At 40.1% G+C, this 15,457-nt stretch overlaps 1 protein-coding gene across 1 annotated transcript; it reads left to right on the top strand.

Annotated features, from left to right (window-relative positions):
- The first annotated feature begins 2,289 nt into the window (after positions 1–2,289).
- tmem174 (transmembrane protein 174) lies at positions 2,290–13,845 on the top strand. The gene is made up of 2 exons (XM_051938950.1): positions 2,290–2,858; positions 13,647–13,845. The coding sequence occupies exons 1-2, from the start codon at positions 2,290–2,292 to the stop codon at positions 13,843–13,845; spliced, it is 768 nt and encodes a 255-aa protein (XP_051794910.1).
- The last annotated feature ends 1,612 nt before the right edge of the window (positions 13,846–15,457 follow it).

Below are 15,457 nucleotides of genomic sequence, written 5' to 3'. Positions count from 1 at the left end.
ATTCAAGGACACACATGCACACACAGGTTCGATTTGATCAGCCACTGGCCACATTGTGTGTTTGATAGCTAGCTGTTTCCTTCTGAAGAGCCGTTGTTTTGCTTTGCGCGTTATCCTGCTCTCTGATTGGCAGGACTGTAACACGCAATCCAGTGCGGATGCGCTCTAATGTAGGCAAAAGCGAGCTGTCCGCCAGGAGCAGAGCAGACTGCTATGAAATTAAACTGAAAAACATGTTTGCATGTCACCGTGTTTGCATTCAGAATTAAAAATGTATGAACATAGGTGTTTTTTTACTGTAGCGCGCACACACACACGTCTAGCTACTCTGTGCTGCAGGCATGGAGGCCCCACAGTGAAAAACTAAAGGAGATAGAGGAGGAATGAAAAAGGCATGCCTAACAGGTTTTGCTTTGTCACGCGCCCATAAAAGGAGAACAAAACTAATGGAGGGTTAAGCTTGCAAAGCAATGGTTGTAAAGTAACTGAAGTAACTTGCAGTTGCCCGTATGAATAGAATTCCTTTACATCCAAGCTGCAGAAGGAGTAAAATCACATATTTAAGCACTGCGTTTCATAATCAATCGAGTTACATAAAGCCTTTTGCCTTAACAGGATTTCATTGAGAGAACAGTCAGCCCCAGCAGACTCCACTGACACTCCGGGTCAAGTGTAGAAGCTCCTTCAGTGCGTGCTACGTGGGGCTTTCACTTTGTGTGCAGCTCATTTAGCCTCTGACTGTAACACGTATAGCGTGATGTGTTTTTAAGCCCTTCCACTTAACATGCTAGACTGATTGTTCAACCTCCGCGGCGTGAGCTGTCGCTGATAAGTTATGCATAGCAGCCCAGTTAGGAGACTGTGTGGAATGACATGTGACAAGGTGGATTCTGGATCACGTTCTATGCGTGCAGAAATCTCTCTTCCTTCCAGTTTCTCAGCTTCTCAGACAGAACTTAAACGCAGCAAGTCGTCTCTCACAATGCCTCACATTATGGCTGATGACGGGCCTGATATGTGACTAAACTATCGTCAGTATTGCATTTTTTTTTTTTTGCATTACATTGTTCCAAAATGCACTTTATTCCTTTGAATCCTAAAACCTGCCAGCTGGCAAGCTAACTTTTAAGAAAAATCATCAAACTGGCACCACTCATGAGAGCCAGAAACAGTAAAAAGAGAAAGAGTTGTTGAGCATTCACCTTTACAACAGTCACTGAATAATCATTAACGGTGTGCCATTTCTCCAAGAATCACCAAAATTACATCATTCACACCAGAAAAAAAAAACTTGTAACCAACAGTCATGCAACAAAATATAATGGACTGTTCGACACATCCAAGATAAGAGACAAGCATGGAAGCAAATTAGAGAGATACAGAGCTCAATAAAACTTCTTGATCAATAAAATCAGAGCAAAAAGTGTTCAAAAACAGTATGCTGAGAAGCAAGTTCTCAACCACTGTTGACAACGTTCAGCATGGTGAGCTTCTTTCTAGAATTGATGTGCAGAGAATTCTGAAAAACACTTAGTTTGTAGAGGCTGTACACATGTAAGTAAGTAGCTAAGTGTCTAAAATATGTGGAGCTCAGTTTATACAGCACCTGCCTGCACATGCAAAAAAGTTGTCCATGTTGATTCCAGTTTTTTCCTTTTTTTTGTAAAATATTTAACCCCCAAAAATTCCAACTTTAGATTTTACATTTTCTGATTTACAGAATTAGTACTTTATGTTGCAAAAAAATAATATTTTGAAGTTCTTTATACTTTGAGCCTTTGTTGTGTTGTTAGGACAGAGGTGCAGGGCTTTGCATTGGAGTGAAAAATTAACCAGCAACGAGGTAAAAACAAACAAACTGCTTGGAATTCAGAAGGTAAATAGACTTTTCTGCCATAAACTGGCCAATTTTATAACTCTTGTATGTGCATGCAGCCATTGTTCAATAGTGATCATGTTTTCCACATGAGGTCATTTTCACATGCTAAAGTAGATAAGGTGCAGTCTGAACACCCACACTTTGTTTTTATTGACCAATAGGATTCAAGTGCAGGTTAACTTATAACTGTTCTGGTAAGAATCTTCAGTTACTCAGTGTTTATTCAGCTTAACTAACCGTTCACTGTAAGAGGCACTGTAATCCACTTTGAGACGCTCGGAGGACTGGCGCATCACCACGGACCCCAAAGTTGACGGAACAACATGGTACAACAAAGAGCTGCAGTGGAGCCCAACGATGCTAGAACTCCTACAGGAGCCCTCAGCAGGCCGCCTAATAACCCCGCTCACATGGTTACACCTGCTCTGCATCCTCGCACTTCAGACAGGCTGCTGGATAGCGAGAAGATCGGAGCCTCCCTGCTGTTATCTGGAGTCTTCCTCGCTCTGGTGGGTGTCACCTTCACAGCAATGGGCTGGCAACACTTCCAAAGTAACCTCAGCTATGAGTGGACGCAGTTGCTGGGCCCCATCCTGATCTCGGTTGGCGGCACTTTCATCCTCACCAGCGTCTGCAAGTTTGGGATCGCCACCTGTTTTCCCTGCAGACGGCGGGAGGAAGAAGAATTTGTGATACCTGTGAGAGAGCAACCCCCAGTTGGACATCCCTTCGTGTTTCATGGCATAAATCAACCTGTCATGTTAGGAGGTACCACCACCATGCTGTGCATTCCACCTCCATGTAGTTTTACGACCCCGGAAGTACGGCAGGCCAGTGAGTTCCAGCCTGGCAGCTCCGTGAGCAGCATCCAGGCAGCTCTTCCTCCATACGATGCCGTGTGCTGTGTGGACAATGCAGGCTTCACGGCAGAAGAAGGCAGCTCAGCTCACAGCACAGAAACAGGCCAGAGAAGAAGCCGGTAGGGAACACTGCTTACATGACTCCAGCTTCCGAGAAAGCATTAACAGATGAGGCATTATTGTAGTCCTGCTGGGGGCCTTCATTACTTAAATATGCTGTTATTACGGACGTGTGGTTTTAGAGGGCAGGTATAGTTGTTGTTTTTTTTCCCCCAAACATATGAAGTCATCCACAGGCAACGGATTTTCCTGAGTTTTTTCTTTTCTTCGCACAGCACGCAATATGTTGACACCAGAGCAGATAAAACCGGCACAGACGGAGTTAATCTTAAGTCAGATCTGCGTGCGTTAAAACTCACAGCTTCTCACAGTGCTCATTAAAACAGACACAGTGCGCCAGGGTTCATTTTGTATTAACCACAGAATCACTTTTCACTTGGCTGTCATTGCACTCGCAGCCAATTATGGTGGAATTAACGTCCGTATGATCGTCAACACTTTGGTGTTGATTCACATGTATGACTGTCCTGCCAGCAGTGCGCCACATAAGTATGGGTCATTGTCACTGAAAAATGAACAAAATAATATAATATTCTCATTTTATTAAACTAAATAAGCCTTGAATCAATGAAATTGGGACAATTAAGACCAAAATAGCTCCCCTTCTTTTCATATAATCACCCTTCTGGGGTGTAACGTCACATCAGAGATATTTTACAGTGCATATATGCAGCATGGAAAGGAAAAGCAATTTTTAAGCAACAGTTTTTAGGTCATCATATTTTCCCACCTGCTCCAAAAGCTGCGAGAAACATTACGAATTACCATTTTTAAAAAAACTTTCTTTCCACTAATTGCAGGATCTCAGTTGTTTGAATTTGAATCAAATATCCTCAGACAGATGCCCTGCTAAACACAAAGCTGCATTCCATTAGCGGAAAGTTACAAGTTTTCACTTTCTTTTATTGTTTTTAGACAATTACTCCCAGCAGGTTTCCAGGAAAGCAGTTCACGTTAATAAAAGTAGACAGCAGGAATAATACAGTTAACCTAGGATAGCTATAAACTGCTGCCCTGATCATATGAGCACATGCTCAGCTCACCAGCTTGCTCTCATGTTGTCACAACTTCTGACCTGTTTTAGTGTGTTTCCAGGGGTTAATGCCAAATAGAGGAATGATCAAGGGAGAAATTTCTCAATCTGTGTTTTCCTTTAAAGGGCAATGGGCTTTAAGCAGAACCAATTGTGCCTGTATACATTTGGATATTAGTTTTTCTTTTTACGTCCAGCCTGCCTGAGATGTCTTGTTATTTTTCACAGCGTGCCGAAGACAGGAGGTGAAGGAGGACGAAGTGACGAGAGCGGCTCCACCTGTTCACATCCACCTGCATACGAAGACATCTACCCTTCGTTTCACAAACACAATCCAACATAAATACCTCCTGGAACTCATCGCTGACATTCTTCCGTTTCCTTGTTAATGGGTTCAAGAGTGATGTCCTCTGCAAAATAAACCTGCAGCGTCCGTGGTGTTTTCATTCCACTGCAACACAAGATTAACTCAACTTATAGGTTTAACTTTCCCCACACAGCTGCTATCATGTAGAGCTGCCATTATAATTATGTATGAAGTCATAAAATCCACGTAGATGAGGCTCCCCGGAAGAAAAAAACTTATTAAAATGGAGATTTATGGACAACCTCGGCTCTAGCTGAAGCCTCCAAGGTTTAAGAAATTTATATTCAGGATGAAAACACACACATTTACCCCTGTGCTTGTTGTCTCTCAATAGCAAACCGCCGTACATGCCCATTAAATGCTGGCAGAGGAAATGCAGACAGGCCACCATATACTGCCAGAAACAAACAAGGAGATAATTCACCAGAGATGCTTCGGAAAAGTTTTTATTCTTAATGTTGTAGGCTGGAGAAAATTAACATTAAATAAAAGGGGGCTGAGAGAAAACAGTTTGGTTTGTGTGAAAAGATAGTTAAGTGACCATTTTTATCACTGCTACTATTAAATAATAACAATAAAGACAGCATATTTGACTTTGGATGAGTAGAAACCACTCATAAGAAGCAGGGGATTTTGGGTGTTTTCTTGACCTGCAGGATCATTTAACCAGACGCAGCCTTCTGGTTTACTGAGGGCTTTTGTTTGCAGGATAAACACAGTGTTACTGCACCACACGGGGGCAGAAACACTGAGGAAATCAATACACCTTCAGTCAGTGCATCAGGTCAGGTGGTTGTGCTGGATCAGGGCAGCCTACAGTATTCTACTATTTAGTAATAATAATAATGATAATAATGGTAATAATAATAATAATAATAATAGTGCAGTCTGCGATTTTTTTTTTACGCCAAGGGTTAAAACTTTTCTATTTGTCACTGCCTTTAATTGAATTGTATTTAATTAATTGTAAATCGATATTTTCTTATTTCCGTTTTATCAGTTTTATTATTCATCTTTCACTTTACTTTTAAATGTCCTTTTTTAAAATATGTCTTGCCTTTCTTTTCTCTTTTTTTTAATGTCTTACACATCATTTTGAAACGAAAATGCTGCAAATAAACTTGCCGGAAGTGACGACATACTTGTGTTACACTTAATTGGACTCCTTAATGATATAAAGCGCATAAAAATAAGAACACATAAATTAATCGGCTGAACATATGTTTGTTTTTATTTATTTATTGCCAGATGAAGCACAGAAACAGATCTGAACGCAGACATTATAACATTGCTGAGAGTCGTTATGCTTAATTTTTTTAAAAAAGAAGTCAAAATCAAACAAGACATAAAGGCACGTTTTTTGTTTTACTTATTCAGCTACGTTCTATCTGTTCATTAATTGTGCTTTAATTCGGGGGAAAAAAAACTTTAAAGACTCGGTCTTGAGGAACTTTACAAGCCAGTCCCTCTTAAAATGTAGCTCGCAAAAATAAAATTGTAGGTGAAAAAGCAAATATTTACAATACAACTAAATATACGGTTGGCATTTGGGAGTGTACTCTTTTTTTTATATAACGAGATTGTTTATGTGGTTTTCTTTTAATTGAACTTCACGAAACGGAATCCGAGCAGCAGGACAAACAGTTTAAAGTGAGTTAATCTACTCTTTTTATTTTTTTCCCTTTGGACGAGAGCTGACATGTCACTGCTCGGCTCGGAAAATATGGATTTGATAACTAGAAGCATACTTTTTCTCCTCCAACACTTGCTCCAAGCCCTACATTTACGCTCGGCTTTGCTCCAAAACTTACGCGCACAGCAAACAAGTCTCCAAAAAAACTGAAAATTCATAGCAATTTAGGAAACATCCCAGGACCTCCTTCAGACTTGCGCCTGTGCGGATCTGAAACCGCAGCGCAATATGACTTTCATTATTTTTACAGCACAGTAAAATGCGGGTGGCCGACAAGGCCCCATTATTTCACCATTTTGGAGAATTGGAGACGATTTATGAAAGTATTACGGAACATGCTGAACGATAACAACTCCGTCATAAAAGAAAGGCGAATAAAGTGGAAATATCGGCCAAGAAAGTCCCACCAGAGTGAGTCCTGATATGAGTTTTGAAGGTTATGAATAGGTTATAATCGGTAATTTTGCGGTTAATAATAAGGAAAGCTGCTTTATTAAATCCAGCTGGAGCTCTTTAAAAGGCAAACAATCAGTTATTTACAATCGTGTGCTGAAAAAAAACCCTGCTTATTGGACATTATTCTTCCAAAAATATCCCTTTATTTCTGTAATAAGGTGGATAAACTTTCCTGCAAATTAGAAATACTCATATTAAAGCCTTCAGTTGGAGCTCATTTTAGGGCAACAGGTGTTTTTTCTGCCTTTGTTTTTGGCCTCTGCTGGACTGGAGCAGCTCCAGTGTTTTTTGTCACGTGTTCCCCAGGATGAGCATGTATTGTAAGGCCACTAAAGTGGTTTGATTGTGCAGGAGGCCCGAGCTGGAGGCCCTCTCACTTTAAACCACATGTGCTCCCAGCTAAACATTTGTGGACGGATTTGGAAACTACATCTGAGATGGCATTTTCCTTTTGAAATCAAAAATACGAAAGGGTCAGATAATCCCCGGGAAATCATGATTAGAGCGGAGTGATTAACAGTGACCTTGCTCCGCTTGCTGGCAGCGAGTGGACATTGTGTTTGCATTGTTACAACACTACAGTCCCATATGGAGCAGTGCTAATAGGAGGGAGACGGCTTTGGTCTGTGCAACACACAAACAGCTGAATATGCTGTTTAGACTGTAACTTGAGCTCATTGTGTGCGGAAATTCTCTTATAAGTCTGATCTCAGCACGGAACTTTGTTTAGACTGACAAAAAGCTACAGGCCAGAGACTGTAGAGAGAGAAAAAAGAAATGTTTAAAGTCAGTTTAGTTTCAGCACTAGTCGAAGCTGTCAGTTAAAACACACTGAAATATCAATTTAAGCTCTCTACACACCATTTTGGGCCATAGCACACTACTGTTCAAAAGTTCGGGGTCACCCAGACAATTTCATGTTTTCCATGAATACTCACACTTTTAGTCATTTGCTAACATAATTGTATAAGAGTTTTCTAATCATCAATGAGCCTTTCAACACAATTAGCTAACACAATGTAGCATTAGAACAGAGGAGTGATGGTTGCTGGAAATGTTCCTTTGTACTCCTATGTAGATATTCTATTAAAAATCAGCCATTTCCACCACATTAACAACAATGTATTTCATATTAATTTAATGTTATCTTCATTGAAAAAAAAATGCTTTTCTTTCCAAAGTAAGAACATTTCTAAGTGATCCCAAACTTTTAAACAGCAGAGGATGTAGCTGTAAGCGGAATAAAACCATCATTTCACTTATTCTAAGTCACATTTTCACTTAAAATATCCAAACTTCTATGGTTTGCACTTTATATGCATGCACTAACAGAGAAATCCTTCAAGAAGCAGAGTTTTACATACTTGCAATCTTTGGGAACTTCCTGAACTAGAATTTAAAGTAAAGTTTAAACAAAATTTGGCAACACATTCTGAGTTTTTAATTCCAGTGCCCATGTTTTAAAGTTTTTCTTTTTATCAACTGCTTATTAATCAACTGAAATATTACCTGTTTTATTAGCAGTGGTCAGCATAAAGTGTTTTTAGTCTTCATTAAAGCGCTATTTCAATCAAACTGCATATTTCTCCAACTTATTTTTACTTTTGACCCCATATCTTCTCTTAAAGGTGTATTTTTTTCATTATTGCTGGCACAGCACACAAATTCTATTTCTGTGGTCTAAAAGTTTCAGACTAACTCTCTCAAAACTTCCTGCGTGGTTTTTACCCCAGAAAGAAATGAGAAAATATGATGACATGTATACGTGTGGCTCTAACCTAGAACTGTCCTCCATGTGTGTGTGTGTGGGACTGGCTATGTTCAAGGAAGTTTTTTTCCTTAAAATGGCATTAAATTCCACCAGCTTCTGACAGGACATTTCTTGTTATTTTGACTGGAGAGGCAGATCTGGCCAACCTCATTCATATTTTTGTCTCAGAGTCCCTCGTGAGTATTTTTAGCAGCTGAAAGTGGCTGTTTTCAAAATAAGTTCCTGACCGTATATCAAAAGATCCCAGTGCCACAGTGGTGGGCTCACTCTGTGCCTGCTTTCATTTCCCTCTGTGCATGTCTGAGTGTGTGTGTGTGTGTGTGTGTGTGTGTGTGTGTGTGTGTGTGTGTGTGTGTGTGTGTGTGTTGTGTGAGTGTGTGTTTTGCTACGTAAGAGCCTGTGCAACTACAGGGCATGGAGACTGGGGGGACAAATGGATTCCATGTTTGCAGGAAAACACGCTGGAGGCGCAGGAAAACTTTGTTGTTTATGAAGAACACGTGAAACCAATCAAATCTGAATTATCTTCCTGTTGTTCCAGCTTTTGTCGTTTGCAGTTTTTAGTTCGCTCGCCAGCAGTGTCACCACCCAGCGAGCAGGTCTGTGTCTGTGCATGAAAGGTAGGCACATTACAGACACACACACACACCCACAGAGACACAAGGAGCCACACATACACACCCAGTGTTCTTCACTGTTTTGAGTGATTTGACTGGTTTAGTCGCATGTTTTTATGATGCTGCTTCTGGTGGTGATGGTGCTGAAAAATGTAAATTAACAGTTAATTTTATCCTTAAGATGCAGCAAGATGTTTTTGTGCGTCACACACACACACACACACACACATGTTTGCATGGGGATGAGCGTCTAAACCTCAAGGGGATCTGATAAATAGTCAGCCCACAGGAAATGATTTGCAGATCTCCTCTGCATAATAACCCATTTACATACTCAGACTTGTAAAGAGCCGTGCTCGGAAACACACAGTTCCACTTCTCCCTAACTCACACCATATGCACACACACACACTCACAGGTACATGCAGTTACTTGGAGACACGCTTGCATATGCAAACAGAAGCTAAAGTGCACACACACACGCACACTTTTTTTTTGTTTTTTAGATTCAAGCTAAAATGACTGCTCCCTGTTTTCCAAAGCTACTGTGGCGAAACTATCAGACATTCAAGTCATTTTTCTTTTTTATGGCCAGATACTGTACATGATGAAGCCATCTCCCCCTCTGTGTCTCACCCCTTCTCCCCCTCCCTCTCTTTTTCTCTAATAACTTTCCCATCACTTTTTTTTTTTTTACGATGAAACTCCCTCCCTGGCTCACCTCAGAGAGCAGGTGTTCAGCTCATTCACAGAGAGCACAGCGAGGTCAGCCCCGTGCGCTGCCTTATTGGAAATTGCCGTATATGTTCCGAGGGCAACCACAGTGGATGTGACTGTACCCTGAGCGCAATTACATGTGTCCTCTGTAAGGGTCAGCGCTCAGCTCCACCGCAGGAGGACATGTCATGTGGAAAAAGAGTTCTGTGATCACATTTATGAACCGCATTTCATTTTGTACGTGATAAGATTTAGGCTTTAATAGTCCTTGTGAGAATTTTATATTACTTCCCACAAGTGTGAGGCTTATTATAAAGTCAGATGTGGGATGGTTTATAGTGGATGTCACTGAAGAATGAACACAACAGTTCCTGTGTGTTAAAACACACAGTGCGCTTTCAGGATATTAGTGCAACACAGCTTTATTCGTTTGTCACCGTATCTCAGTTTTACAGTTTATAGTCTGAACACTTTCCCCTCTTGAAGCCTTGCTAACGTCTTTTACGGTAATTATGGCATTTTTTTTCTTCATCTTGGAACATATAGTAGTGTGGAGAAAGTAATTGTACATTTTTTGACTTTTTCTGGGGCCTTTTCAGCTGCATCTCAGAGGCTTCATTAAGTGTTTTATTATTTATCATGGGGTGAAGCTCCAGAAGAAAGTAGCTTTGTAAAAACGAACCCTGAGTTGAGATCAATTCATTAAGAAAACAAAAATAATTTGTCATTTTAGTCATTTTTCTGAATAATTTGTAAAACTATCTTTAAGTGTCACAAAGCATTTCACTTAAAACAACAAATTAAGAAGCTAATAATAAAACCAAAAGGAATATTTTGAAAAATTTTCTCCAACTTTGGAACTTCCTTTCACCTTGAGATTTTTCTTTCAGTTGTTGCCGTTGTGACTCTGTTGCCTTTTTTTCAGCATTTTGTTGCAATCTGCTCTAGTAACATGCTATACAGTATAAATAAGCACATAACTCACATGCTTGCTCAGATGCTCTGGGTGATGGCACTAAATCACCACAACACCACAGGAAGCGGTGCATAATCAGGGGCATAAACTATGTAGATGAATTACAATGTAAAAAAAAAAGAAAGAAGTGCAGTGAATTGTGTTCATTTATATGGAAGCCCTGCTGTTCTGTGAATGCCATGGATGCTATCAAATGTGATAACAGTTTCAAGGATTCTATTATGTCTGCAGTTAAATCTGAACATTCAGACTGGCTCTCTGAGGGATGTTTCCGGTAACAGAACTTTGACGAAGCTCTTTTTTATTAACATCTGACGAACAGACACACAAACCATTTTCACAAATGGAACTAATATTTTCTCTAAGTTGACCCAAACCTCCCACATCCTTCCCCTTGGCAACAACAAGTTGTAGTGTAAAAATAGGGACATACCTAACATTTATTTTTGCATTGCAGCCTATTAATTACATCACTATAATGTTATATTACTGCCACATGCTTAGTTTTATGTTTCTCAAATCAAATGTCACATTCCTATAATTTTGCAGTGTTTTATAATTACTGTGAATAATGTGTATATTACACATGGAGCACAAATATTAAACATAAGACAATGTGTAATGTATTTGCTGGAGGAGGGAGTCACATGACCAGCTGGAGGTTCAGGTGTCCTCAGTTCATTCATTGTTTGTATGTCATGAGCTCTTTGTTCTCTGTTCCTGGTTGTGTTGATTATTTCCTTTGTTATTTTTCTTCTGTTATTTCTTTATTATCTGTTTATATTGCCTTCATTATTGTTTCATTGTGCTTTTCTTTTCATAAATGGTTTGATAGTCTGATGTCTAAATTGAAGATACTGTGATAGAATTTGATTTGTCCACTACCATTCATCATCAGTTAGCCTTTCAAAACGATTAGCTAGCACAATGTAGCATTAGAACAGAGGGGTGATGGTTGCTGGAAATGGGCCTCTGTAACCCTATGTAGATATTCTATTAAAAAAAAACAATCATTTCGAGCTGGAATAGTCATTTACCACATTATCAATGTCAAGACTGTAGTTCTAACTAATTTCATGTTATCTTCACTGAGAAAAAAAAAGGTTTTCTTTCAAAAACAAGGACATTTCTAAGTGATCCTAAACTTTTGAATGGTAGTCTGTGTTTCTTTAAATTGTAGAAAATGAAACCATTCATCCTAAATAAAACCAAACGATTGACTAAGCTTATGTGTTTGTATCAGTTAATTCAAGTCTAGTGCATTCCAGTGACATAGCAGTATTAAGTGTATTGCAGTTATTCTTAATTATGACTGTATATCAACTCCTGGTTGTTGCACAACTGCATTTCTTTCACACATATAATATTTTATGTCGTCTAGAGTGGAGCAATGCACGTTTTTTTTTTTTTTTTAAATCATCCCTAATATTTACTTATTTTGTTCAAACATGCACATATTTCAAATGCTAATCACATAATGCAAAAAAACAACAACAGTATTAACGGTTTTAGAAATTCCATTTGTCATCTTCCATACTGTTAAGCAAATGTAAAAGTGGATTAGGGTGAAAAAAATTGTCATAATGGACCTTTATATTTATTAATCAGACTGCTGTACCGAACGCAAAATGATTTAACATTTTAAAACCTGTTGACCCAATTAAAAAAAAACAGCACTGATCCTCATAACCTCACTGTTACATGAAACTCTGTGTCATGTTTTGGTCTTTTTCTCATTAATTACAGCCATCTGACACACTCAACGGACTCCACTGTTAATACTTTGGGGAGTATTTTGGAGGGAAATAATGCCTCACAACTATTTGATACAGCTGTGAAAGGAACAGCAGCACAAAGCAAATAGTTAGAAATTATTAACAGTTAGTTTATTTACTGTTTGAATCAGTCGGTGATTTACTCAAATTCCCCAGCTGGTGAAAAGAGCTTTCCTGGCTGTATGAAGTGAAAATGAAAGGACAGAGAGTCACTTATTTGCTAAGCGATGCCCCATAAAGATCACTCTCCCAGCTCCCAGGTTTCCATCTCTCCCCTGTCAGTGAATACAACAGTAAGTATAACATTTCACACTAACAGAAATTAGGAGCAAGGAGAAAAGTAAACATGGGAGAATTTGGGAGCTGGGTATTTTGGAAAAGAAATCCAGTGTTTGTATTAATATTTCACCTCTGGGAAAACTTCTGTCACTGACAATTTAAAGGGCACACAGCCAAGATTATGTCAATTTGCTGTTACGCTGGTATTTATGACGTTATTGAATTAGGGCAGAAAATCTGCGGTGGGTCGAGATGTTCAAGGCAGGAGGAGAGAAGCAGAGGAGGGGGGGAAAGAATAAAGAAAAGAAAGAAAGCGGGCAGTTTGCAGTGAAGACGGAAAATCACGACTTATTTTTGTTTCAAATGTGTTTCCGTCCACATATGGTCCTTGTTTTGGTCTATATACTGAGAATCTCAGAGGTGACCCATGACCCGGCTTCTCAGACTGACATGATTTTGGCTGTCTCACTCTGAGTTCTAGTCGACCTCGTGTCCCCCGAAGTTCAGGGGTCACCTCCAGGGAGCAGCAAATTAACCCAATGTGTCAAAGCTGGCATGACACCATGTTCAGCCGAGCTCTGCTGCTGAAATACTCTCCTCCTTTCCACTTGCCTGCATTTGATCTTAAGCTGTCTCTTGTCCTGTCTTCTCTCTTTTTTTGTGGGTTATTTTAAATTCTAACTCTCTTCAAAGTTTATGGTGTGTGACTAATTTTCCCTCTTTTAACCTCTCTCATCCATTCCTGTTGAAATCCCCACCCCTCCACACAGCAATCATTTCTCCCCAATTCTCCTCTTTTTCTTCTCTGACATCTTCTTCCTTTCTTATGGGTAGAGGACCTCTCTGTCTGATCTTCCCCTCTCTCTCTCTCTCTCTCTCTCTTTCTCAGCCCTAAATCCTTCTCTCTCTCTGTGTCTCTCCCTGCGGTTAAAGACGTTTCAGTTCAGCTGTCACAAATTATGTTCGCCTGCCCAGCTGTCAAAACAGGGGGGTGTCCCTTTCATTCCACCTCACATACTACGAAAGGAGATGGGAGGGAGGAGGGCTTTAACGCTCGTGTTTGGACACAAGCAATTATCTCTAATTATTGTTTTTCTTTTCAGTTTCCCTGTCCCGATGGAGGTCCGACGAGACGAACATGCAATAATCCGCTCCAGTCGTCCAGGATCAGCGGGCCTTCGGAGTCCGGGCTCGGTCCTGGGACTCTGTGGCTTTCATCTCAATGTGAGTCAGGAGTTGATTCAAACATGGAGTGATGGGAGAATTAACCCCTGGGACCCAGCTTTCAATGGGCTCAGCTAAGAGATTATATGTGTTGATGGCAGGCCTTTATATGCACCGGGCTTTCAGAACTTCAGCTGTTAAATCAAGGCACCACAGTCGGGATCTTCACCTTTCCATCTTCTCCTTCCCCGGCACCTCATGTTTCATGTTTGTAGCCCGAAACCGTGCGTGAGACGGAGTAACATTTCCTCTGAAGTGCCAATGACATGGCCCACAACTTCACAAATTACACTGTACATGTCCTGAGCCCAAGGACTCTCATCAGACTGCCACTGGGAGTTTACATTCGATGTGCAGCTTCACATTCCCATGACCGTCACTGAGCCTCTGGGATTCAGGCTCCTTTCCAGTTGCATGTGAAGATATGTGCTTAAAAGTAAACGCACACAAACATGAGGAGAGGAGCAGAAACATGCAGCCGATGTCAGATGAATGGGCTCATCCCTGAGATTGTCATTAATTTGAGTTTGACGCTGACATCTTTGGTGGTCCTCGCAGGCTTCGAAAAGGATAGGGAGGGGAGAAAAACAAGAAAAATGCTGTCCGTCTTCGCAGACTTGTACAACATGTTGCATGCATCCTTTGGTTTCGACGCGCATGCCAAACCCAAAGGATGTTTTGGCAAAACAAAAAGCCACAAGTCTCAAATATGACTGACATGAGGAATATCAAGCCAAGGAAGAAAACAAGAAAGGGAGACGGCCAATGAGTTAAAGTAACTGATGACTGTAGATAACACAGAACAGGACGCTCATTTTAAAATAGCAAGTCTGGACTTCGGTTTCATCTGACGAATGCGTTTTTTTGGCTGATCCTCCTTTTAGCATGACCCCTGTTAGATATTATCCAGCACAATCCTTTAAACCCTCCCTGCTGAGACTGCTCACATGTATCTTAAAGAGCGTGAAATTTCACAGTGAAAAAAGTAATTTCAGATTTTTCACGGTGAGATAAACTTTGCAGCTAAAGGCAGCCATTTTGACAGTAGTGACCTCTCAGAAAATATCGAGCCAGAGAACCCAAAATGGAAAAATCTATTGCAGCTTATTAGCTATGTTGCACATGTATGTTTATTCAGCCCTCCTCTGTCACATTTTTAACATCCAAAGCAAAGTCCCTGCCACTTTCTGGTGTCACTGAGGCCTGTCTGACTGCACATTATGAATAAAACAATCATTACAGTCACATATGTTTTATTTTAAGCAACTATTTCTGATATAAGTAATCAGTATAAGCACCTCAATATCAGACATGTCTCCAAAATCATTCACAAAATGTCATTCAGTCATCATTCATTCAGAATCATTCAACAGGCAATACCCAAGTAATGAAATACCCATGATGCACTGCACTTTACTATCTCAGATAAAACAGAAGAAAGAAAGAATGGATCGTATGTGATTTAACCCAAAGTTTATCATCAAGACAAACCCAAACCTCAGGCAGTATTTGGTCACATTATATTATATTATAAATCTCTAAATGTGATGTACAACACCAGACCACCAAGGTAAGTATAGACGGTATATTCACACATGTATGAGCGAACCCTGCTTTTAGTGTGGAATAATTTTGCCTGTAAAGCTAATCTGTGTCACTGAAAACCACTAAAGCGAGCTCAGCCTCACTG

The sequence above is a fragment of the Acanthochromis polyacanthus genome, chromosome 18, assembly GCF_021347895.1.
Source record: "Acanthochromis polyacanthus isolate Apoly-LR-REF ecotype Palm Island chromosome 18, KAUST_Apoly_ChrSc, whole genome shotgun sequence".
Classification (NCBI taxonomy): domain Eukaryota; kingdom Metazoa; phylum Chordata; class Actinopteri; family Pomacentridae; genus Acanthochromis; species Acanthochromis polyacanthus.
The sequence above is the reverse complement of the archived record's forward strand: the minus strand, read 5'-3'. Positions and strand labels throughout refer to the sequence as shown.